Source organism: Ranitomeya variabilis, chromosome 5 (genome assembly GCF_051348905.1).
Source record: "Ranitomeya variabilis isolate aRanVar5 chromosome 5, aRanVar5.hap1, whole genome shotgun sequence".
Classification (NCBI taxonomy): domain Eukaryota; kingdom Metazoa; phylum Chordata; class Amphibia; order Anura; family Dendrobatidae; genus Ranitomeya; species Ranitomeya variabilis.
The window spans coordinates 193,859,217-193,885,245 of record NC_135236.1 but is presented as its reverse complement, the minus strand read 5'-3'; the positions used below and the strand labels follow the sequence as shown (position 1 = coordinate 193,885,245).

Sequence of the window (26,029 nt, the reverse complement as noted above, 5' to 3'; positions counted from 1 at the left end):
CACGACAAGCGCCATACTAGTAATGCGAATGTCATGTCTCCCCCTCTGATGTGGGTTCCGGCGGTGAGCCCACATCAAAATCGCGACATGTCAGCTGTTTTGAACAGCTGACATGTGCGCACAATAGCGGAGTGTGGAATCGCAATCCACCCGCTGCTATTAAGTTAGTTAAATGCCGCTGTGGAACTGACAGCGGCATTTAACTACCGCTTCCGGCCATTGGGCTGGAAATGCATGCATCGACGACCCCGTCACATGATCGTCACATGTAGCAGAGCCAATCAGGCTATGCCAGCTTCTAGCCTCGCATGGAGCCTATTGAAGTATGGCAAAAGTTAAAAAAAAAAAAAAAAAAAAAAAATAATAATAATTTAGAAAATGACAAAATAAAATAAATAAAAATAGAAAAAAAAAAAAAAATCAAACCTACACATATTTGGTGTCGCCGTGTTCAGAATCGCCCGATCTATCAATAAAAAAAGGACTAACCTGATCGCAAAACGGCGTAGCAAGAAAAAAAAAATTCAAAACGCTAGAATTACGTTTTTTTGGTCGCCGCAACATTGCATTAAAATGCAATAACGGGCGATAAAAATAATGTATCTGCACAAAGGTGGTATCATTAAAAACGTCAGCTCGGCGCGCGAAAAATAAGCCCTCACCTGACCCCAGATCAAGAAAAATGGAAATGCTACGGGTATCGGAAAATGGCGCAATTTTTCTTTTTTTAGCAAAGTTTGGAATTTTTTTTCACCACTTAGATAAAAAATAACCTAGACATGTTAGCTGTCTATGAACCCCTAATGACCTGGAGAAACATAATGGCAGGTCAGTTTTGGCAACCTAGCAAAAAAGCCAAACAAAAAACAAGTATGTGATTGCATTCTTTTTGCAATTTCACCGCACTTTGAATTTTTTTCCCGTTATCTTGTATAAGACATGGTAAAATCAATGGTAACGTTAAAAAGTACAACTTGTCCCACAAAAAACAAGCCCTCACATGGCCATATTGACGGAAAAATAAAAAAGTTATGGCTCTAGGAAGGGAAGGGAGCGAAAAACGAAAATGCAAAAGGGCTGTGTCTTGAAGGGGTTAAAACATCCAAAACAAACCCAAATTGAAGGGGTTAAAACATATCAAATGATTAGAAATTCTACTGTGCCTAATAATTTGGAACAGTGCATTTTGAGTTTTTATTCATTTTGGAGATTATACCGTTATCATTGGGAGGTTTCTTCAATAAAATTCGATTTATACTCTAACAATTGATGACTTTTATTATACTGACTGTCATTTGCACCGACCATTTAGGAAAATCTGAGAAAAATGTCATTTGCATAATAATTTGGAACATGGTGTACACTTGATCTTATATTCTAAGAGGTAGCTGTTTTGTTTTTGTAGTAGGGATGTCTGAACGAGACCTTAGCGAATGTTACATTTTTCCTTTACTATCAAATAAGGACTCCATGTCCTACCCTATAATGACGCAGTTTGTAAATTGAACATTTTAGATTATAGATGAAAAAAGAAAGAAGGTCTCCAGCGATGAAAAGCAGGAATGCAATCATAAGGGGTAAAAAACGTAACTTTTAATTAGTCTAATGTTGAAATACAGCAGATGCTGGTAACCACTAGAAATCCACGTTCATAAAAACGACGCGTTTCAGCAAGAAGCCTTAATCATGGTGTGTAGCATGTTCCGGTATACATCCCACCTGAGTAAGACAACAGGTGTAGACAAATAAACACCTAAATTTTAACTCTACAGTGACTGGCAAGAGACAATGGAAATATTATATATATATATATATATATATATATATATATATATATATATATAATCAAAAAAAGGAAAACAGCACAAAAACTGAAGAAAAAAGTGGACTTTAATGCCTGAACGGCATGGAAACGTTTCGGGTGCAAAATCCCTTTTCAAGCAGTGAACACATGAGTGAAACAGCCTTTTATATGAAACACATACATATCACAGTGTGTGTGTGTGTGTGTATATATTGTATGTATATATATATATATATATATATATATATATATATATATATATATATATATATATATATATATATATATATATATATATATATATATATATATATACACACACACACACACACTGGACCAAAAGTAGGTGGACAGAAAATAACATTTACTTTGATTTATATATAAAATTATATTTACTAACACAAGCATAACATTGACAATTAAATTTTATTCTGAACAATAATACAAAAGCCCTTAAATTGTATCAACGCAGGTGCTCAAACTGTTTTCCATCACAATTTGCACAGCTTTGAAGTCTGCCTCTTACGCTTCGACAAACATTTTTGCACAAGTCTCTTTGGGTATTAATTTCTTGAAATGCATCTCTTATGCAATTTTTCAAATCACTGACACTTTTTGGTTTTCAACTATAAACTTTGTCCTTGAGTACTCCCCAAAAGAAAAAATCCATTGGGGTCAAGTCTGGTGAACGTGCCGGCCAATCAAGTGGGCCTCTTTGGCCAATCCATTTATTAGGAAATGTTTCATCAAGATACTCGCGGACTACTCTTGAATAATGTGGAGGGGCCCCATCTTGTTGGAAATAAAGGTCATTTGAATTAGGCTGTTGCTGTAACTGGGGAACAACTTGATTCATTAGAATTTCAAGATACTTATCTCCTGTAATTGTTCAATAAAAAAAAAAATGGTCGAAAAGCACCAAAACTTGAAATACCACCCCAAACATTGACACCAGGCTCATTTAGTTGTTGCTCTAATGTTAAATGCATGTTCTCAATATACCAGTAAATACAATTATGTCTGTTAATATGGCCAGATAATCACTCCACATAATGTTCTCTAAAATTACTGGATATTCTTCAATTTCGGTAAGCATAATCCCAGTAAATTGCAGCCGCCTGTCTGGATCATCCTCCAATAAACCATGAATTAGACGTGGACGATAAGCTTTCCACCCAATAGATTTCAGGATTCGCATGATGGAAGCTCGTGAAATTCCCAATTCTAAATAGACTCTTCCTGTGGACTTTTTGTGACTCTGAACAAATGTTTCAGCAGCAAATTGTTTATTATTTTCTGTACAGGCTGTTTTGGGTCGACCAGTTTTTGGAGCATTAAGGATTGAGCCAGCGGCATCGAATCTGTCACGAATGCGGTAAATGGTTTGTCTCTTTGGGGCTTGAGTACCAAATGTTTCAACCCAATTTGCTCTAACTGTTTCAGCATTTTGAGATTGCCAATACTCTTTTAAAATCCATTTTCTTTGATCTGTATTTAACCCCTTTCTGACCTCGGACGGGATAGTACGTCCGAGGTCAGGTCCCCTGCTTTGATGCAGGGCTCCGGCGGTGAGCCCGCATTAAAGCCGGGACATGTCAGCTGTTTTGTACAGCTGACATGTGCCCGCAATAGCGGCGGGTGAAATCGCGATTCACCCGCCGCTATTAACTAGTTAAATGCCGCTGTCAAGCGCTGACAGCGGCATTTAACCGGCGCTTCCGGCCGGAAATGAACGCATCACCGACCCCCATCACATGATCGGGGGTCGGCGATGCTTCCGCATTGTAGCCATAGAGGTCCTTGAGACCTCTATGGCTACTGATGCCGGCCTGCTGTGAGAGCCACCCTGTGGTCGGCGCTCATAGCACACCTGCATTTCTGCTGCATAGCAGCGATCTGATGATCGCTGCTATGTAGCAGAGCCGATCGCGTTGTGCCAGCTTCTAGCCTCCCATAGAGGCTATTGAAGCATGGCAAAAGTAAAAAAAAAAAAAAAAAAAAAGTTAAAAAAATGTGAAAAAAATAAAAAAAAAAAAATATAAAAAGTTTAAATCACCCCCCTTTCGCCCCATTCAAAATAAATGAATAAAAAAAAAAAAATCAAACCTACACATATTTGGTGTCGCTGTGTTCAGAATCGCCTGATCAATAAAAAAAAAAAGGATTAACCTGATCGCTAAACGGCGCAACGAGAAAAAAATTCTAAACACCAGAATTATGTTTTTTTGGTCGCCACGACATTGCATTAAAATGCAATAACGGGCGATCAAAAGAACATATCTGCACCGAAATGGTATCATTAAAAACGCCAGCTCAGCACGCAAAAAATAAGCCCTCAACCGGCCCAGATCATGAAAAATGGAGACGCTACGGGTATCGGAAAATGGCGCAATTTTATTTTTTATTTTTTCAAAGTTTGGAATTTTTTTTTCACCACTTAGATAAAAGAGAACCTAGACATGTTTGGTGTCTATGAACTTGTACTGACCTGGAGAATCATAATGGCAGGTCAGTTTTAGCATTTAGTGAACCTAGTAAAAAAGCCAATCAAAAAACAAGTGTGGGATTGCACTTTTTTTGCAATTTCACCGCACTTGGAATTTTCTTCCCGTTTTCTAGTACACGACATGCTAAAACCAATGGTGTCGTTCAAAAGTAAAACTTGTTTCGCAAAATATAAGCCCTCACATTGCCATATTGACTGAAAAATAAAAAAAAAAAGTTATGGCTCTGGGAAGGACGGGAGCGAAAAACGAACACGGAAAAACGGAAAATCCCAAGGTCATGAAGGGGTTAAATTATTTGCCATTATGGATTATCTGAAAAGAAATCAGATTTGGGGGAGATTTATCTGTAAAAACTGGATTTGTGAAACGGACTCAGTTGCCCTTAGCAACCAATCAGATTCCACCTTTCATGTTCCATAGGGTCTGTGAAGACTGAAAAGTGGAATCTGATTGGTTGCTAAGGGCAACTGAGTCCGTTTCACTTTACACTATGTTTGATAAATCTCCCCCTTCATAACCCTATTACGCATACTGTCCACCTACTTTTGGACCTATATATAACCCTATGGAAAACCAAATCCGCTGTGCACATGCTGCAGAAAATTCCGCACAGAAACACAGTGGCTTATTCTCCGCAGCATGTCAATTCTTTGTGTAGAATCCGCAGCGTTTTTTACAACTATTCCATTTTAGGAATCCACAAGCAAAACGCAGGTTACTTTACCTGTGGATTCTGCAGAATCTGCAAGGAAAAATGCGCAATGGAATCTGCAACGTGTGCACATACCCTTAAGGGCGGTCCGGTGGTGCAGCCTATGTACGGCAGGTTGCACTCCATACAATCAACAAGTGCTACAATTAATGAAACTATTAACAGGGCTGTGATTAGTGACATTAGATTTGAGCTTGCGTTTGTTATTTTCTGCATGGCCACATGCTTTACAAGAAGTATGTCCACATTTTTAAAAAAAACTGGTTTGAGAACCTCAAAGTTTGTCAACTTCATTTAGAATGGATAAATAATTACAAATAATATTGATTATTTCTGGGTATTGAGGACAATATTGAGTAGAAAAGATTATAAATCAATTATTATTATTCTTTAATTTGTGACGGTCTGATAGTAGCTTGTCTGTATCTCACTGACTATAGAGGCAGCTCTATATAAAGTCCAATCGCTGTAACCTATATTTCTTAGTCTATTTTTTTTTTGTTGTTGCTCCACGATAAAGGTATAACTAGAGGAACAATTCCTCTCTTAGTTCTAGTGGAGTTCATCTACCAGAATATTTTGGATGACATGACCTGGCATCGAGAATTATTTTTTATGTTATAGTTTACAATATATTTTCTGAAAACATAAAATGTCAATAGTGAGATATTCCCTTTCTGGCAATCAGTATGTGCAACTGGGACCTGCAGCACGACATCCCTGCACAAGCCAGTCAGCGCAACACATCTCCTTTTCCCCATGTAGCCGTTCGCTGCGCCGTTTCTGTTTGCACCTCCATTTGCTGTAGTTAGTGATGTTCGAACAAATTTTCAACTCATTTCCTAATTTAACCTAGGCTTTCAGCATTAATGAAGTTGAATTGTGGTTCCTGCTGTAAGAGCAATATTTAGAATTTCTTTTTTTTATCTTGCAGGATTATGATTTCCTAAGAATTGTTTAAAAAAAAAAAAGTCAACTGGTCTCCAAGCATCTGTGAGAATATTGTAGAAATGATTTGGGCTAATCCTAGGATATGTAGCTGATTGACAAGGATGATAGGAAATGGGGTAACAGATAGCAAATTAATTCTCACTTGCTCCTTCTCAGTGATTGATGAGAAATGACATTATATCTGTGCTCTTACAGCAGGAACCACAATTCAGCTTCAGTAATGCTGAAAGCCTAGGTTTAGGAAATTAGTTTAAAATTTGTTCGAACATCACTAACTACAGCAAATGGAGGTGCAAACGGCTACGTGAAGATAAGGAGAGGTTTTCAGAAAACTTATTGTAATCTTAATGTAAAAGGTTCAATTTACAATCTGCGGCATTATAGGGAAGGACACGGAGACCTTATTTGATAGCAAAGGAATAATGTAACATTCACTGAGGTTTCGTTCAGACATCCGTACTTCAAGAACAGAACAGCTGAACCTTAGAATATGAGATCAGGTGTCGGCCAAAGGAAGGGAAACATGTTTCGATCTGAGGATCAAACTTGTCCATTGAAATCAATGTGAGAAAAAGGACAGAACATAGATGCCACCCGTTATTTTCAGCGTAAGGCTGGGGTTACAAGACACGTGTCGCATAACCGCAATTCTCACATAACTATAAAATACCTGTGCCACTTGCTGTCAAGTGATTATTTTAGAGGGGCGATTTTGCTGTAAAACTAAAAATGCCATGCTGCAGGCAAATTACACACAAGCTACAGTTGCATGTGATTTGCAGTGAAGTCTGTGGCCAGCGAGTTGTGCATTCGGCTACACTTCTCTTTACAGTCAAACAAATATTATGCAAGAGAAAAACGGACTTTTGGCCTCCGTCTGGTGACTGGACCCTTATGGCAACGTAACAATATACTCTGGGTAAAGCAGTGAGAACCCGACCGTACACAGACTACTGCAACTAAATGGTAAAAACATTTTAATCAACACTATTTAAAAAAACAACTTATAATTTTTTCCTAACTGAAAAGTTAATTACGAAAATAGATTGCAAAAGTGTCCACCGCTGGTAAATACCATTCTGTTATTAAAGTTCAGTTCTTTAGACCTAGGAGGGGTCCGAGTGTGTCAATAAAAAACTCATCCTAAAATGTTACGACCACGTGTAACTGACCTTTCAGCTTACCTGCCATCAATGTGTATAAAAGATCAGGTTTTAGCCTAGTAACATGAAAAATAACTCAGAAGTAGTGTCGAGCGAGCGTGCTCGAATAAGGCGTTATCTGAGCATGCTCGAGTGCTAATAGAGCATCTTCGGCATGCTCCAATTCCATGATTGAGTTGCTGTGGCTTTTTGACACCCGCGAGACGTGAAGACAATACTCAAACAGGGTATTAGATCACGCCGAAGATACTCTATTAGCACTCGAGCATGCACAGATAACACCTTATTCGAGCGCAATCACTCATCACTACCCAAAAGATATAATCAAAATGTTATGGTTTTATTATAATGACGTTTTGAAGTGTCACTTTTTCCACCTTTTGCATTGTTGAAGTAGCTCCTTAGAGTCTTTCTTTAAACTCTGCCTTGGGCTGGACCTCTGTAATCTTTCCTAAATCTATTATATTAGTCCCGACAGCTTAATACCCCTTTGTAAGAGGAAAGATGACACCCAGTTGTCAATTCATCCATAAATATCTAGGAGTAACAGTGTATCGGTATAATGCAGAGTAAGGGTATGTGCACACGTTCAGGATTTCTTGCAGAAATTTCCTTACAAAACTGGACATTTCTGCCAGAAATCCGCATGCGTTTTTTTCGCATTTTTTTCCAGAGCTTTCCCAATGCATTAAATAGCAGGAAAAACGCGTTAAATCTGCAAAATTAATGAACATGCTGCTTTTTTTACCGCGATGCGTTTTTTTGCAAAAAAAAAAAAAACGGATCATGTGCACAAAAATAGCGGAATGCATTCTAAATGATAGGATGCATATGTATGCGTTTTTATAGCGAAAAAACGCGAAAAATCCTGAACGTGTGCACGTAGCCTAATAATGGAAGATGTCTTGGAATTATATGCCAAGGAATAAAGTATTTCATACTGCAGGCATGTCAGGAGGGGAGTCAGGTCTTCCCTACACACTATATGGTAGGACAATCAGTGCACTGCACTTCGGTTCAGGGTATTTTCTGCTCTGGTGCTCAGCAGCAGCACCGCGCACAGCCACCGATGTGGAGGAGCCGAACATAGCCGCCCCTTCGGCCCGCTGATGGATTAACCTTAAGGAGAATGGACTTTACCCAATGAAGAACTGATACCTTATAGACCATTAATGTTTTACACCTCAAAAAACATGGAATTACATGGGATAAGTATTAACTTGCACCGTTGGCCATTTTAGAAGAAATGATCCTAAATTTTGCACACATGTAGGAGTATAACTGGCAGAATGTACCGTAAATATATAAAAGATTTTACAGGTAATAAAAAAAAACAAATTTACCTACCAAGAATTTTCTTCTTATTACAAATCATAGTGGAATCTGGTCAACTCCCTACAAAGCTACGGTCCAACCTGAAAGATAATATAAATGTACATTAGACACACATCGCTGTGACAATAAGAACACAAGGCACAGGAAATATTGGTGTACTGCAGAAAATACACACAGAAATCGATGCATTGTTCTGCACTTTCTACTATGTTAACCCTACTGCCATAAAGCGGTCAGATGATTTGGACATGCAGAAGCCGATGTGATGAAAAGTTCCAAGTATCTGTAAGAAATGCCCCCGGAGAAGGAGAAAACGACGAAGAACGCCACTTACAAGGAAATAGATCCCCAGTCTACGTGCCAGCGCCTGGTACGGTGTGGTAGCCCCAATCACGGGCAGCTGCTCCCTGGCATGGCAGGAGGACGTGGCACGGCGTACTACAGATATTGCTGGATTTTATCACCTAAGCAAAGCTCATTTCTTCACTTGCTACAAAGCCACATGTTTCTGTATAACTGATAAACCACTTGGCTTGCAGTATGACCAATGTGACCACAAAGGAAGCTGAAATGGAACAAGGATTTGGTCACACTGACACTTCACCGTATTCACCGTACGCCTGGTTACACCGTCCTGACTGTGCGGTTAGAGGTCTCAACTGAGCGTAACCAACCAAGGATGCCTGAGAAATGGCAGCAGAGCTTCCTGTGTCTTTCCTAGCAATACACTTACCTCCAAAAATGACCCATTTGTGGGGAACTGAAGTTTCGCCTACCAATACGGGAATTCTGAGAAGGTATTCAAAGTAATGTAGGGCATGAAAAATAAATGAGAGTTTAAGGCGAACTACAAGATGGTCATCAGGCCAAGCAGTGTAAGTGACAGCGGGCACGTGAATAATACATGGGGCAACGACAGCTGCTACAGGGAATCCACTCCACCTACAAACACATTTTCTTTTCACTGAATTTTTTGGAAACGATAAAACTACAGAGAGTTTTGTGTGTCTCGGAGTGGGGGCATGTATGTTCACACAACATTTTTTTCCAGCGGAAAAGTGCTCAAAACAATGGACATATCCAAGCCTATGGAAAAAAGACTTGCTATTCGTACATTTAGGTTTTTACGTGTCTTTTAACCACTTCAGGTTTCAAAAAAAATGCTGGGCGGTGTGAGTAGTATATATATATATAGTATATAGAGTATACTTACAATACAAGTCAATTGGATGGTTAAAATGATGCCCAGGATGTCTTTTGGAGCAATTAAAAAAAATATATATAAATAAAAAAAATTAGTTCATTTTACTCATTGCTTAATGAGCTTACATATAGAAAAGCACCCGCAAACAGTCCCAAAAGAGGCCTCCTAAAAAAATGTTTTAAGAAATTCTTCAAGAAAAGCCAGAAATATGCGCAAGAAAAAAAAAACCTTCATGAAAAAAACTGCCAGTGTGCACAAACCCCAATATTACTTCTGTAGCACCAAAATGACAACTGCCTCATTCAAAATTACCTAACCTGGCTCAAGTTTTGATGAATGTACAACGCGGTGTGTGGATTATTGTAATTTGTTGAAATTGAGAAAAAAAAATAATAAAAACTTCAAATGCACAAAGTTTAACACAAAAATGCTTCAATTCATTCTCTCACTTTCCTTTCTCTACTACTGCTTCTTGTACACAGGAATATGTTCTTCATCAGGCTCTCAGGAACACACAGGAGGATAGTAATAGATCTCACTTACAATATTATTATTGGCACTAAACATTGCCTAACACTTTACCCCAATCCCTGAAGATGAGAATAAACTAACACATTGAAGTTTAATGCATAGAATTTATCTGCAGCATTTTAATTAACCACCTTCAGGATCAACTAAATCCATACCCCAGACCTGGCTGTGCTCCTTACTTTAGTATGTATACTATCAATAACAAACTTTTACAGGGAATCCATCACCTGCTTTTCGCTACTCTGTCTGAGAGCAGAATAGTGTAGGGGCAAAGAACCTGATTCCAGCAATATATCTCTTACTTTGCTGCAGTTTTGATTAAGAACAAAAAAAAAAATCCCTTTTTTTCCCTGCTGCAGATCAACCAGTTCTCTGAATGCTGAGCTCTGTATAACCCTGCCCACACCAGTGATTGGCAGCATTCTGTGTACACGGCATAGGCAGAAAGCTGCCAATCTGTGGTGTGTCAGGGTTATACAGAGCTCATGAATATGGAGGACTATGTGGTGGCAGGTTTACTTGTCCTCCAAATAATATCTTGCTGATAAAAAGTGATTTTATCAAAACTACAGCAAGCAGCCCAGTAAGTGGCAAATCACTGGAGTCAGGTTCTCTGTACATTATACTGATCTAAAATTAGGGTGGCAAAAACCCCTACTGGAGTAAGATTTGTGGCATAGTGAATGCTGACATTTATCATGCATTTGACAAGTGGCCGTGACCAAACCCCTGTCCCACCCAATCTGAGGAAGCTCCAAGAAAATGGGTTGAAAATATCAAAAAGTCGCAACATTTTGTCATAAATTTTGTGAATTTTCGAAGCTTTTATGTCAGAATTCTGTGGTGAAAGCTTTGATACCTCAGGCCCATTGTGTCTGTCCAAAGGACTCTGCGATTTAGGATTGCACTGGTGTGAGGATGGTAGGTAGTAGCTAGTGCTCAGCTGAGCAGGGGTTAATCTGTGTTTTGTGCCTGGATGTAAAGGCCTTGCATTTATTCTGCACCCCAACAATAAAGAACAGGAGAAGTCTTATAACAAACTTCTGGGTCAGGGTCTCTGCATTGTCCCCATTTTGCTTCCCACTGATCGTCTTCTACAGCAGTTATGGAGGATTACCACCAGGATGCAATATAAGGAGAAGCTAGTGTGATACAAGGGTTTATATGAGGAGAAGGGAAACTGGGCTCCTCGGAGAGCGGGTGAGAGTCCGGTTCCCCTGCCCACACAGAGATGACTGCATTCCCTGTATCGGTGGGTGTCTACAAGGCTGATAATAATCCATATATGTGGATGAAGTAATCAGGACTCCCACTGTCACTCCCGGGAGTTCTGCCTGAATTCTTATATTCAAATGCTTCAAACCATATATACGTTTATATGATGCAACTTAGCGACTCTCTCTCCCATGTTTCTCTTAGAGATCCAAAATCCATTGGAAATATTCACTTTAAAATGAACTTGTCATGATATAGGAGCAGAGATGACATTCCAGTGATGTGTCACTTACTGAGCTGCTTGCTGCAGTTTTGATTATATACAATTTTCTCTGCTAGACATCTACTAGTTCTCTGAATGCTGAGCTCTGCATAACCCCGCCCACAGCTCTGATTGGAAGCTTTCTGTGTACACTGTGTATAGGCAGAAAGCAGCCAATCAGTGGTGGGGTGAAGTGATACAGAACTTATTAATATGGAGGGCTACCTGGCAGCAGGTTTACTAGTCCTCTGTTGGTAATTTCCTGCTGATAAAACGGTGATTATATGAAAACTACAAAAAACAGCCCAGTAAGTGACAAATCGCTGGATTTAGGGTCTCTGTCTCTACATATGCTCTCGGATTATATTGCAAAAACTTGATGACAGATTCCCTTTAAAGCCTAACCGTCGTCATAATTTGTAATGTAACAGTCTGCCTTCACTGAATACAGATTTTACATGAGAATTGGGAATTTTGATAACATCAATTTTGCAAAAAAGTAGATTTCTCTGATAAGATATATTACAATATTCCTTATTTTCATGTGCACTATTGATTTATTAAATAAAAATTAACAACGGATATTCTTTAACCCCTTCATGACCTTGGGATTTTCCGTTTTTCCGTGTTCGTTTTTCACTCCCCTCCTTCCCAGAGCCATAACTTTTTTATTTTTCCGTCAATTTGGCCATGTGAGGGCTTATTTTTTGCGAGACGAGTTGTAATTTTGAACGACATCATTGGTTTTACCATGCCGTGTACTAGAAAACGGGAAAAAAATTCCAAGTGCGGTGAAATTGCAAAAAAAGTGCAATCCCACACTTGTTTTTTGTTTGTCTTTTTTGCTAGGTTCACTAAATGCTAAAACTGACCTGCCATTATGATTCTCCAGATCATTTCGAGTTCATAGACACCTAACATGACTAGGTTATTTTTTATCTAGGTGGTGAAAAAAAAATCCAAACTTTGCTAAAAAAAAAACAAATTGCGCCATTTCCCGATATCCGTAGCGTTTCCATTTTTCATGATCTGGGGTCGGTTGAGGGCTTATTTTTTGCGTGCCGAGCTGGCGTTTTTAATGATACCATTTCGGTGCTGATACGTTCTTTTCATCGTTTTAATGCAATGTCGCGGCGACCAAAAAAAACTTAATTCTGGTGTTTCGATTTTTTTTTCGCTACGCTGTTTAGCAATCAGGTTAATGCTTTTTTTTTTTTTATTGATAGATCGGGCGATTCTGAACGCGGCGATACCAAATATGTGTAGATTTGATTTTTTTTTAATTGATTTATTTTGAATGGGGCGAAAGGGGGGTGATTTAAACTTTTATATTTTTTTTATTTTTTTCACATTTTTTTTTTTTTTTACTTTTGCCATGCTTCAATAGCCTCCATGGGAGGCTAGAAGCTGGCACAACGCGATCGGCTCTGCTACATAGCAGCGATCTTATGTTCACTGCTATGTAGCAGAAAATCAGGTGTGCTGTGAGCGCCGACCACAGGGTGGCGCTCACAGCTACCGTGCATCAGTAACCATAGAGGTCTCAAGGACCTCTATGGTTACAATGGAGAAGCATCGCCGACCTCCGATCATGTGACAGGGGTCGGCGATGCGCATATTTCCGGCCGCCCGGCCGGAAGCGGTAGTTAAATGCCGCTGTCTGCGTTTGACAGAGGCATTTAACTAGTTAATAGGCGCGGGCAGATCGCGATTCTGCCCGCGCCTATTACGGGCACATGTCAGCTGTTCAAAACAGCTGACATGTCCCGGCTTTGATGCGGGAGCACCGCCGGAGCCCGCATCAAAGCAGGGCTTCTGACCTCGGACGGGATAGTACGTCTGAGGTCAGAAAGGGGTTAAGAAATCTAATGATGACATAAGCAGCACCAGTGCATAGTGAACAAATCACACCTGCTGTAAATATTCCATTTACGATTCTGCCAATAACAGTGCTATTACCTGACATCTCCATGAAGATGGATCCTATTTCTTAACGTCCCAGTGAAGAAACTGGATGTTCACAGCAGCTGAAACACAGGATGCAACATAACTACACTGATATTAGTGGCATCTATAAACCTGAGCAATGATCTTGGCTCATACACAAAAGGATGGCAAATGTTCTATTATATACAGATGCCTTATATCTATGCAATCACTTTATGCAATCATGGCCAAAAGTGTTGGCACCATTGAAATTGCTCTAGAAAATGAAGTATTTCTCCCAGAAAATTATTGCAATTACATGTTTTGCTATACACCAAAAAAATTGGATGTAATTTCCCACAAAACCCCAAAAATGGGCCTGACAAAATTGTTGCCACCCTCAACTTAAAATTTGGTTGCACCCTTTGGAATAAATAACTGCAATCAATCATTTCCTATAACCAACAACAAGCTTCTTACACTTCTCAACTGTAATTTTGGACCATTCTTCTCCCAACATCAATTTTAAGATGTCTCCACAGTTTTTCAATGTGATAAAAATCCAGACTCATTGCTGGCATGTCAGAACTCTCCAGCGCTTTGCTTCCATCCATTTCAGGGGGCTTCTTGAAGTATGTTTGGGGTCATTGTCCTTCAAACCTCCAGCATATTTGACTGTAGGTACTGTGCTTTTTTCTTTGTAGGCCTCATTCCATTTTCAGAACACAGTAGAATGATGTGCTTTACCAAAAAGATCTATCTTGGTCTTATCTGTCCACAAGACACTTTTCCAGAAGGATTTTGGCTTACTGACGTACATTTTGGCAAACTGCAGTCTAACGTGTTCATATCTCTGTCAGCAGTGGTGTCCTCTTGGGTCTTCTGCCACAGTGTTTAATTTCATTCAAAAGTCAATAATGATGCACCCTGAGCCTGCACAACAGCTTTAATCCCTTTGGAACTTGATTGGGGCTGCTTATCCACCATCCAGACTATCCTGCATTGCAACTTTTCATCATTTTTTCGCTGCCATCAACATCTAGGGAGATTAGCTACAGGCGGGTTGTAAACTTCTTGAATATGTTGCACACCGTGGACAAAGGAGCATCAAGATCTCTGGATATAGACTTGTAACCTTGAGATTATTGATATTGTTAATAATTTTGGTTCTCAAGTCCTCAGACAGTTGTCTTCTCCTCTTTCTGTTCTCCAAGCTTAGTGTAGCAGACACAGACAGACAATGCAAAGATTTATTCAACTTCTCCCCTTTTTATCTGGTTTCAGGTGTGATTTTCATATTGCCTACCTGTTTCTTGCCACAGGTGAGTTTGAACGGGCATCACACGATGGAAACAAAATTGTTTACCCACTATTTTGGAAAGGTGCCAACAATTTTGTCCAGCTCATTTTTGGGATTGTGTGTGAAATTATGTCCAATTTGCCTTTTTTTCCCTTTGTTTCTTTCTGTTGTTCTAACAAACATAAATGAAATAAACATGTGTTTAACAAACCATATGTCATTTTCTGGGAGCAATAGTTCATTTTCTGAAACAATTTCAAGGGTGCCAACACTCTGGCCATGACTGTATACACATACAATATGTGGACAAACCTCTGTACATGTACTAAAGGTTTCCTACCCTGGAAGCTTATTCCAGTGATTTTTCTCAAGTGTGTGAGGATGATTCTGCAGAAAAACATTACCGTGTGAAAAAATATCATATGATTCGTATCACATGCTGCAATAAGTTTTAAGGATTTAACTGACGCAAGTTCAATGTTTTTTCTTCGTTGGCAACGTTACAATTGTCACAAACATCCGACCATGAATGACTGCCTGCTATGGTCACAAGATCGCTTGCCATGGTGCCTCCCAGGAGAAACCATTGCGTGCACAGCTACATGTTGCCAGTACTACTCAGGAGACCCTCGCTGGGGTCTTGTTTGCAGGAGAAAGTACACCTGCGGCACACAAGCTCTTTACTCAGAAAGCTGCAATCAGGCCTCAATTAGGCAATACTGCAATTCATGATATATGGAAAGGTTTATATCTGGGAAACACCTGTCTATAAGGCTGAATCTAAACCTCCATGTGTCATTGTCCCAGTACGGACCAGCCACGAGTCTCCAGACCCGAACTCTCTCTTATACAGTTAGGTCCATATATATTTGGACAGAGGCAACATTTTTCTATTTTTGGTTATAGACATTACCACAATGAATTTTAAACAAAACAATTCAGATGCAGCTGAAATTCAGACTTTCAGCTTTCATTTGAGGGTATCCACATTAAAATTGGATGAAGGGTTTAGGAGTTTCAGCTCCTTAACATGTGCCACCCTGTTTTTAAAGGGACCAAAAGTAATTGGACAATTGACTCCAAGGCTATTTCATGGACAGGTGTGGGCAATCCCTTTGTTAAGTCATTCTCAATTAAGCAGATAAAAGGCCTGGAGTTGATTTGAGGTGTGGTGCTTGCATTTGGAAGGTTTTGCTGTGAAGTAAAAATGGGGTCAAAGGAGCTCTCCATGCAGGTGAAACAAGCCAGACTTAAGCTGTGAAAACAGAAAAAACCCATCCGAGAAATTGCTACAATATTAGGAGCGGCAAAATCTATAGTTTGGTACAACCTGAGAAAGAAAGAAAGCACCGGTGAACTCATCAATGCAAAAAGACCTGGACGCCCACGGAAGACAACAGTGGTGGGTGATCGCAGAATAATCTTCATGGTGAAGAGAAACCCCTTCACAACAGCCAACCAAGTGAACAACACTCTCCAGGAGGTCGGCGTATCAATATCCAAATCTACCATAAAGAGAAGACTGCATGAAAGTAAATACAGAGGGTTCACTGCACGGTGCAAGCCACTCATAAGTGTCAAGAATAAAAAGGCTAGACTGGACTTTGCTAAAAAAACATCTAAAAAAGCCAGCACAGTTCTGGAAGAACATTCTTTGGACAGATGAAACCAGGATCAACCTCTACCAGAATGATGGAAAGAGAAAAATAAGGTGAAGGCGTGGTACAGCTCGTGATCCAAAGCATACCACATCATCTGTAAAACACGGCGGAGGCAGTGTGATGGCTTGGGCATGCATGGCTGCCAGTGGTACTGGGTCACTAGTGTTTATTGATGATGATGTGACACAGGACAGAAGCAGCCGAATGAATTCTGAGGTCTTCAGAGACATACTGTGTGCTCAGATCCAGCCAAATGCAGCCAAACTGATTGGTCGTCATTTCATACTACAGATGACAATGACCCAAAACATAAAGCCAAAGCAACCCAGGAGTTTATTAAAGCAAAGAAGTGGAATATTCTTGAATGGCCAAGTCAGTCACCTGATCTCAACCCAATTGAGCATGCATTTCACTTGTTAAAGACTAAACTTCAGACAGAAAGGCCCATAAACAAACAGCAACTTAAAACCACCGCAGTGAAGGCCTGGCAGAGCATCAAAAAGGAGGAAACACAGCGTCTGGTGATGTCCATGAGTTCAAGACTTCAGGCAGTCATTCCCAACGAAGGGTTTTCAACCAAGTACTAGAAATGAACATTTTATTTAAAATTATTGAATCTGTCCAATTACTTTTGGTCCTTTTAAAAACAGGGTGGCACATGTTAAGGAGCTGAAACTCCCAAACCCTTCATCCAATTTTAATGTGGATACCCTCAAATGAAAGCTGAAAGTTTGAACTTCAACTGCATCTGAATTGTTTTGTTTAAAATTCATTGTGGTAATGTCTATAATGAAAATTAGAAAAATGTTGTCTCTGTCCAAATATATATGGACCTAACTGTATATGCCTGCCCAGTTTGAGTCAGAAGACCTGCGGCTGCTACATATGGGCCCGAGAATGCAGCTTAGGGTAAAGCTTTATCATACACTTTATAGAGGACGCGCACTACTGGACAGCCCCTTAATAACCGCTAAAATGCCCCACATAAAATGAAAAATGCATCTACTCTCCTCTCAGGCCAGCCAAGCAATAGAGAAGGCAGCAACCAATCAGTAACCACTGATTGACTGCAGTGGTCACATGACATACCGTAGTTATGTCACATGACCGGTGGGACGAACAGTGCCGACATTGGAGAAGAAGCACTGTACGGGGGTGGAGGAGGATTTGTTTTTTTATTATTTTATGTGGGCCATTTGACAGTTCAGAAGCGTTTGTCCAATTAGTCTCTAATTTTCCTTATGGGATTTAGGTCCCTGGTGACCCTAAAATGTTCTAACACATTCTGACCAGGCTGGAGTTTTTGTCATGACTGCAACTTACTGTGACTGCAATTAATGCATTTCATGTATGGCCAATTTGTGCGTTTAGTGCCTTAATTTAATTTAAGCATAGTCCATTAAGCAGTAACAGTTTAAAGGGGTTTGTCTACTCTTCTGCTAAACATCTGCAGTCCCTCTATGTGACTGCACACTTCGGAATCCTAAGGCTATGCGCACACGTTGTGGATTTGCCTGCGGATCCACAGCGGATTGGACGCTGCGGATTCGCAGCAGTTTTCCATGCGTTGTACAGTACCATGTAAACTTATGGAAAACAAAATCCGCAGTGCATATGCTGCCGAAAATTCTGCGCAGAACAGGGTGGATAAAAATCAATGTTTTTTTAAAAAAATCAAAAAAATCGGATTTTTTTGATTTAAATCGGATTTTTTTGATTTAAATCGGATTTTTTTTATTTAAATCGGATTTTTTTCAATAAACTGCTTTTTGAGGAAAATATTTTACCATCCAAAGGTTCTTCCATCATGAGATAAAGCTGAGTTGTTTAACTCAGTAGAATAAAGGCTGTATATGTGTAACATTCACAATGCCATGCTCTTCCAGAGGTTTCTGTAGGATGCTGACTATCCAACAAGTTTGGGCATGTCAACTGAATGGAAAAAGAAACTAAACCAAAAGTGAAACCAAGCTAGAAGTGTGGAATTAAAGGGGCAGTATGAACAAAATGTGGAGGCTATTAATAGTTTATACAATTAAGACATGCTGCTTTTAAACACCTACCTATTGCCATATAGTAAAACAAAAAAGATTTTTACTTACTTTGGGGTCCCCCCCTCACCCTGGCGTTAGATCGTTGCCCCTAGTTTTGTCCGTGTAACTATGGGCGCACATGCGCACTGCTCTCACTTCTCATTTTAATCGTGATTTATATTAAAAAAAACCTTTTGATTTAAATCAGTGATTTAAATCATGATTAAAATCATGATTTAAATCGATCCGATTTAAATAGAAAAAAATCTTTTGATTTAAATCGTGATTTAAATCATGATTTAAATCGGCGTGATTTAAATCAATCCACCCTGGCGCAGAAACGCTGTGGTTTATTTTCCGCAGCATGTCAATTCTTTGTGCGTATTCCGCAGCGTTTTACACCTGCTCCTCAATAGGAATCCGCAGGTGTAAAAACGCAGATGAAATCGGCACAAAATGCTGGAAATCCGCAGGTAAAACTCACTGCGTTTTACCTGCAGATTTTTCAAAAACTGAGTGGAAAAATCTGCACAGAAATCGGCAACGTGGACACATACCCCCTAACAGTGAGCGCACTGCACACTTTCAGGATTCCCCAGTATTGCTTCTGAGAGCAATGACGTGGCCACAAGTATGTGATCTGCATACTTACATCCTCGCTCAGACTACATGTGCTCCGCTTATCTCACTTGTATTGAGCGAGGCTGAGCACGTCTAGTCGGAATATGGCCGTACGTATACAGATCACATACTTGCGGTCACGTATTAATGTGAATAAACACTACACATCTGGGGGCTGGAAGTATAACAAGAATAAAGCTGGGGCTAGATGGAAATTCTGGCTTTGGCACAGGTTGTGTGCCCTGCTGTCTCACAGCATAATAGAGGTGTACGGGGTGGCATTGCCTCCAAACGCCTGACTTTTTGCAAGTTGCAGTAAGACCCCATTCACCTGCATTAGGCTGCAATGTCAATGTAAACAGCACAGTAAAATATGCAAAGATTTCACAACCCTTCCATTCTACCACTCTGCAGGCCTGCCCCCCAAAATCTCCAACCCCATATATGGAGGAAACTTTGAGCGTAACTGGTCCAGTTTCAGTTTATCAGTTCATTAATCACAAAACTAAAAATGTAATCTTTATAAGGCTTTGTTCAGACGGCCATTGTAAAGCTCCGACAGGTCACGTCCACAAATTGGCAGCCTGACTGGCTCCGTGTACCCGTCTCACCAGACTAGAACATGCTGCAATTTTTTTCACATGGAGTTTTTGGGAAAAATAGCCCATATGAAGCAGCCCATAGGCTAACATTTGGTCCTTGTGTGGTCTGTATTCCATATGTACAGCATACAACCGAAAATACATTCATCTGAGCGTAGAGAGTATAAAGCTCACAGTAACGCAACACAACAAACTAAAATAAAAAATGCAAACTGTGTCCTCAGAGTAGGTCTGTGGTCCTGTTATTTCCCTAAACTCAGACAGATGGTACTGAATGCCCGCGGGGTGCCATGGCACTGCACATCATCAAACCCTTACACCCTGATAAATCTCCCGACTAGTTCCATGTATGCGTGTAGATGGCATAAGTCGCTGAACTCAATGACTGGATGCAGTAGTGATGTGCAATGTAGTTGTTCTGCGGTGGATGAAGAAGCAACAGTGCAGAAGCAGCAGTGGATGGAGGAGGAGTGGTGGAGGAGCTGGAGATGGAGGAGTGTTGGAGGTACCGCGGATGGAGGAGGAGTGGTGGATGGAGGAATTGCGGATGGAGTAGGAGTGGTGGATGGAGGAACTGCGGATGGAGTAGGAGTGGTGGATGAAGGAGGAGTGGTGGATGGAGGAATTGCGGATGGAGGAGGAGTGGTGGATGGAGGAACTGCGGATGGAGGAGGAGTGGTGGATGGAGGAGGAGTGGTGGATGGAGGAACTGCGGATGAAGGAGGAGTGGTGGATGGAGGAACTGCGGATGGAGGAGGAGTGGTGGATGGAGGAACTGCGGATGGAGGAACTGCGGATGGAGGAGGAGTGGTGGATGGAGGAACTGCGGATGGAGGAACTGCGGATGGAGGAGGAGTGGTGGATGGAGGAACTGCGGATGGAGGAGGAGTGGTGGATGGAGGAACTGCGGATGGAGTAGGAGTGGTGGATGGAGGAACTGCGGATGGAGTAGGAGTGGTGGATGGAGGAACTGCGGATGGAGTAGGAGTGGTGGATGGAGGAACTGCGGATGGAGGAGGAGTGGTGGATGGAGGAACTGCGGATGGAGGAGGAGTGGTGGATGGAGGAACTGCGGATGGAGGAGGAGTGGTGGATGGAGGAATTGCGGATGGAGTAGGAGTGGTGGATGGAGGAACTGCGGATGGAGTAGAAGTGGTGGATGGAGGAGGAGTGGTGGATGGAGGAAGAGTGGTGGATGGAGGAACTGCGGATGGAGGAGGAGTGGTGGATGGAGGAGGAGTGGTGGATGGAGGAGGAGTGGTGGATGGAGGAGGAGTGGTGGATGGAGGAACTGCGGATGAAGGAGGAGTGGTGGATGGAGGAACTGCGGATGAAGGAGGAGTGGTGGATGGAGGAACTGCGGATGAAGGAGGAGTGGTGGATGGAGGAACTGCGGATGAAGGAGGAGTGGTGGATGGAGGAACTGCGGATGGAGGAGGAGTGGTGGATGGAGGAACTGCGGATGGAGGAGGAGTGGTGGATGGAGGAGGAGTGGTGGAGGAACTGTAGATGGAGGAGGAGTGGTGGATGGAGGAACTGCGGATGGAGGAGGAGTGGATGGAGGAACTGCGGAAGGAGGAGTGGATGGAAAAGAACGAATGGAGGAGCAGAGCTGGATGAAGGAGGAGTGACGGAAAAACAGAAGAGCTAGATGGAGAGAGAAAAGTGATGGAAGAGCAGAAGATGGGAAGAGTAAAAGTTGATTTAGGATTGACGGTGGATGGACCATCAGTAGTGGGTGGAGGAGTGGAGGTGGATGGAAAAAAGAGGAAAAAAGGAGCAAAAGTGGATGGAGTATCAGAAGTGGATAGTGGAGTGGTGGCGGATGGAAAATCAGTTATGAAAAGAGTAGTGGTGGATGGGGAATCAGTAGTGGCGGATAAGGAATCAATCAGTAGAAGCGGATGGAGGGTCAGTAGCGGCGAATGGAGGCTCAGTAGTGGATGGAGGCTCAGTAGTGGCGGATGGAGGCTCAGTAGTGGCGGATGGAGGCTCAGTAGTGGCGGATGGAGGACCAGTAGTGGCGGATGGAGGACCAGTAGTAGTGGATAATCAGTAGTGGATGGAGGCTCAGTAGTGACAGATGGAGGTTCAGTAGTGGTGGATGGAGGCTCAGTAGTAGCGGATGATCAGTAGTGACAGATGGAGGATCAGTAGTGGTGGATGGAGGCTCAGTAGTAGCGGATGATCAGTAGTGGATGGCGGCTCAGTAGTGACAGATGGAGGATCAGTAGTGGTGGATGGAGGCTCAGTAGTAGCGGATGATCAGTAGTGGATGGAGAATCAGTAGTGGCGGATGGAGGCTCAGTAGTAATAATAATAATAATAATAATAATCTTTATTTTTATATAGCGCTAACATATTCCGCAGCGCTTTACAATTTTGCACACATTATAGTAGCGGATGATCAGTAGTGGATGGAGAATCAGTAGTGGCGGATGGAGACTCAGTAGTGGCGGATGATCAGTATTGGCAGATGGAGGATCAGTAGTGGATGGAGGCTCAGTAGTGACAGATGGAGGATCAGTAGTAGCGGAGGATCAGTAGTAGCGGATGATCAGTAGTGGCGGATGGAGGCTCAGTAGTGACAGATGGAGGCTCAGTAGTAGCGGATGGAGGCTCAGTAGTAGCGGATGGAGGCTCAGTAGTAGCGGATGATCAGTAGTGGATGGAGAATCAGTAGTGGCGGATGGAGACTCAGTAGTGGCAGATGGAGGATCAGTAGTGGATGGAGGATCAGTAGTAGATGGAGGATCAGTAGTAGCGGATGATCAGTAGTGGCAGATGGAGGCTCAGTAGTGGCGGATGATCAGTAGTGGCAGATGGAGGATCAGTAGTGGATGGAGGCTCAGTGGTAGCGGATGATCAGTAGTGGCGGATGGAGAATCAGTAGTGACAGATGGAGAATCAGTAGTGGCGGATGATCAGTAGTGGCAGATGGAGGATCAGTAGTGGATGGAGGCTCAGTAGTGACAGATGGAGGATCAGTAGTAGCGGATGATCAGTAGTGACAGATGGAGGCTCAGTAGTAGCGGATGATCAGTAGTGGCAGATGGAGGATCAGTAGTGGTGGATGATCAGTAGTGGATGGAGGCTCAGTAGTGGCAGATGGAGGCTCAGTAGTAGCGGATGATCAGTAGTGACAGATGGAGGCTCAGTAGTAGCGGATGATCAGTAGTGACAGATGGAGGATCAGTAGTAGCGGATGATCAGTAGTGGCAGATGGAGGATCAGTGGTGGATTGAGGGGGAGGTGCTGGACCTTTGTTTATTGTTTTATATAAGTGCCCCAGACTATAAAAAGTGTATATTTCTGGACAACCCCTGTAGGAAAACTGCCAGAGCCCATCCACTGCCCACCGTGCTCAGCCCTTCCCCTCTCCTGCACTGACCGCGGGTGACCACTGCTCCGCCGCCATACACCGATGATCCGGGCAGAGATGGATTCTGACATGAGAAAACTTCCTGCCGACTCCACACTCGTCATTCTCCTCGCAGGACTAATTACCGGCACGCCGGGCGATGTTTGGCTCAATAGCTCGTTAGATTCGATAAACTTTATTAGCAACATTCCTGCCATGACAATCCCGTTACTCACCTCCGCGCACGGTACCCACATAATCGTTCTCTCCCAGCTCTCCCATGTTGTCATCAGGCAGAGAGATGACTGCGGCACGCACCCTACTCCGGGCTCGCACACCGTGACCTCACCTCCGTGTGTCCAATTGTAGTCATGTAAAGCAGAAGGACCAATATTTCAGGTCCGTTACTAGGTTTCATATAAAGGACCTTTCCTTCCCGGACCATGTGACGCCTTCTAGCCAATCAACATTTTAAAGCAGAAAAAGGCTCTTTCATTCAGGTCACACATCTTACGTGAAGGACCTTTCGGCTGTCACACGTGACTTAGTCAAGCCAATCAGCACTGACAATCCTCCCTATATAAAGGCGAGTATACGCAGCGTTGTGGTAGCAGTCAGTCGCAGTTATTATCATGCAATGCTAGTACCTAGGTACAAATTCACGTAAAATCGGAATATTTCCATTTAGCTTTGAAACTAGCATTACAGTGATAGGAATTTACACCTTAACAGACTTTTTTCCATTTTTGAACTTATGTTTTTTGCTCCCCTTCTTCCCAGAGCCATAACTTTTTTATTTTTCCGTCAATACGGCCATGTGAGGGCTTGTTTTTTGCGGGACGAGTTGTCCTTTTGAACGTCACCATTGCTTTTACCATATCGTGTACTGGAAAAAATTCCAAGTGCGGTGAAATTGAAAAAAAATATTATGATTCTCCAGGTCATTACGAGTTCACAAACATCAAACATGTCTAGGTTCTTTTTTAAGTGGTGAAAAAAAAAAAAAAATTTGTTTTAAAAAATGGCGCCATTTTCAGAGGCCCGTACCATCTCCATTTTTTGTGATCTCGGGTTGGCTGAGGGCTTAGGCTGGGTTCACACTGCATTACAGCAGCCAGTTCAACACATACGTTAAACGGGCTGCTGTAACGCAAGTGCAGACTTAGGCACATCGCTAGCACAGATGGAGCATCTTCTAGCTCTATCTGCGCTAGCAGTGACGGACCCGGAAACGCTGCAGCCCGCGTCTCGGGGTCCATCACTCAATAACGGCACATCGCTAGCGCACGCCCATTGTGGGCAGGCGCTAGCAATGCGTCCGACATTGGAGTCTATGGCGGCGTTAACGGACTATGTTACACCGCGTTATGCCGCTGTGTAACGTAGTCCGTCTAACGGACTGCCATAGCGCAATGTGAACCCAGCCTTATTTTTTGTACACCAAGCTGAAGTTTTTATTGATACCATTTTGGTGTAAAAACAATCTCGATCACCCGTTATTGTATTTTATTGCAATGTAGTGGCGACCAAAAAAACTTAACTCTGACGTTTTGAAATTTTTTATCATTATGCCATTTAGGTTAATCCTTTTTTATATTGATAGGGTGATTCTGAACTCAGCGATACCAAATATATCTATATTTGATTTTTTTCGTTTTATTTTGAGTGGGACAAAAGGGGGGTGATTTGAACTTTTATATTTTTTTATTTTTTTATATATATTTTAAAACTTTTTTTTTTACTTTTGCCATGCTTCAATGGTCTCCATGGGAGGCTAGAAGCATGCACAACTTGAGAGGCGATGTTCAGATCGCCTGTATCAAAAATGCTGACTTGCCATGAGCACCGACCACGGGGCAGCGCTCATAGCAATCTGGCAATGACAACCATAGAGGTCTGCCGCAGATCATGTGATGGGGTCCGCGATGGGCCTGTAACCATGAGTTAAATGCCGCTGTCAGAGATTGACAGCGGCATTTAACTAGTTAACAGCCTCGGGTGTATCGTGTTTCCACCCACGGCAGTTGGGGGCACATGTCAGCTGTATACATCAACTGTCATGTGCCCAGAAAGGTGCGGACTCAGCGCCGGAGCTCATACAAAACAGGTAATCCGACATGGGCGTACTATTACGCACAATGTCGGGAAGGGGTTAGAAGCTTCCGATTTTGCGCTTTCGCTTTTTTCCTTTCTTCCTTCCAAGAGTCATAACTTTTATTTTTCCTCAGACTCAGCCATTTGAGGTGTCGTTGTTTTGCGGGACAAGTTTTAGTTACCTTTCATTTTAAATTGTATGCACTGGACAATATTAAAATAAAGTCCAACTGCAGTGAATGTAGGCAAAAAAATAAGAAAAACACAACCCCACCAAAGGTTTGTTGGTTCTAGTTTTTAAAGAGTCCATTGTGTGGTAAAAGTGACCTAGAAATAGGATTCTCCAAGTCAGAACAATTACGGCAATATCAGAATAGCCTCTTTTATATTATTATTATTTTATTAAAACAAAAAAATCTGAAATTTGTAATAAAAATTAGTTTGTGTCGACATTTTCTGAAACCCATAATGTTTATATTTTTCCATCCATGGAGCTGGGTGAGGGTTTGGGTTTTTTTGCACCTATTTCCACCCCCAAAACATGATGATGAGCTATGGGACTGGAGAAGGGCCCATATCCTGTTCTTCCACAGGAGCCCTCTTCTGTCTGTGTCCACCAGTGGACCTGTTATTGGTAGATGACACATCAGAGTGACTTATAGTGTCATGTGACTAACAATGGAGAGACTTATTTGTAATCCAAAGTATAGTGATGTAAACTGATGAGCAAAAGGGTAACAATGTTTT

At 41.7% G+C, this 26,029-nt stretch overlaps 1 protein-coding gene across 4 annotated transcripts in view; it reads right to left on the bottom strand.

Moving 5' to 3' along the window:
• Positions 1-23,653, bottom strand: part of ATP8B4 (ATPase phospholipid transporting 8B4 (putative)) — a 327,013-nt gene extending 303,360 nt beyond the window's left edge. The window contains exons 1-4 of one of the 4 annotated variants that reach the window (XM_077263705.1): positions 23,425-23,653; positions 13,644-13,711; positions 9,686-9,726; positions 8,485-8,552 (exon numbers count right to left, since the gene is read on the bottom strand). In XM_077263705.1, coding sequence (XP_077119820.1) covers positions 8,485-8,512 — 28 coding nt within the window. In that variant the 5' untranslated portion in view covers positions 8,513-8,552; positions 9,686-9,726; positions 13,644-13,711; positions 23,425-23,653. Of the gene's footprint in view, positions 1-8,484; positions 8,553-9,685; positions 9,727-13,643; positions 13,712-23,218; positions 23,372-23,424 lie in introns of those variants that run through there. The other 3 variants (XM_077263704.1, XM_077263703.1, XM_077263702.1) reach the window with 3 other exon arrangements.
• Between the last annotated feature and the right edge of the window lie 2,376 nt (positions 23,654-26,029).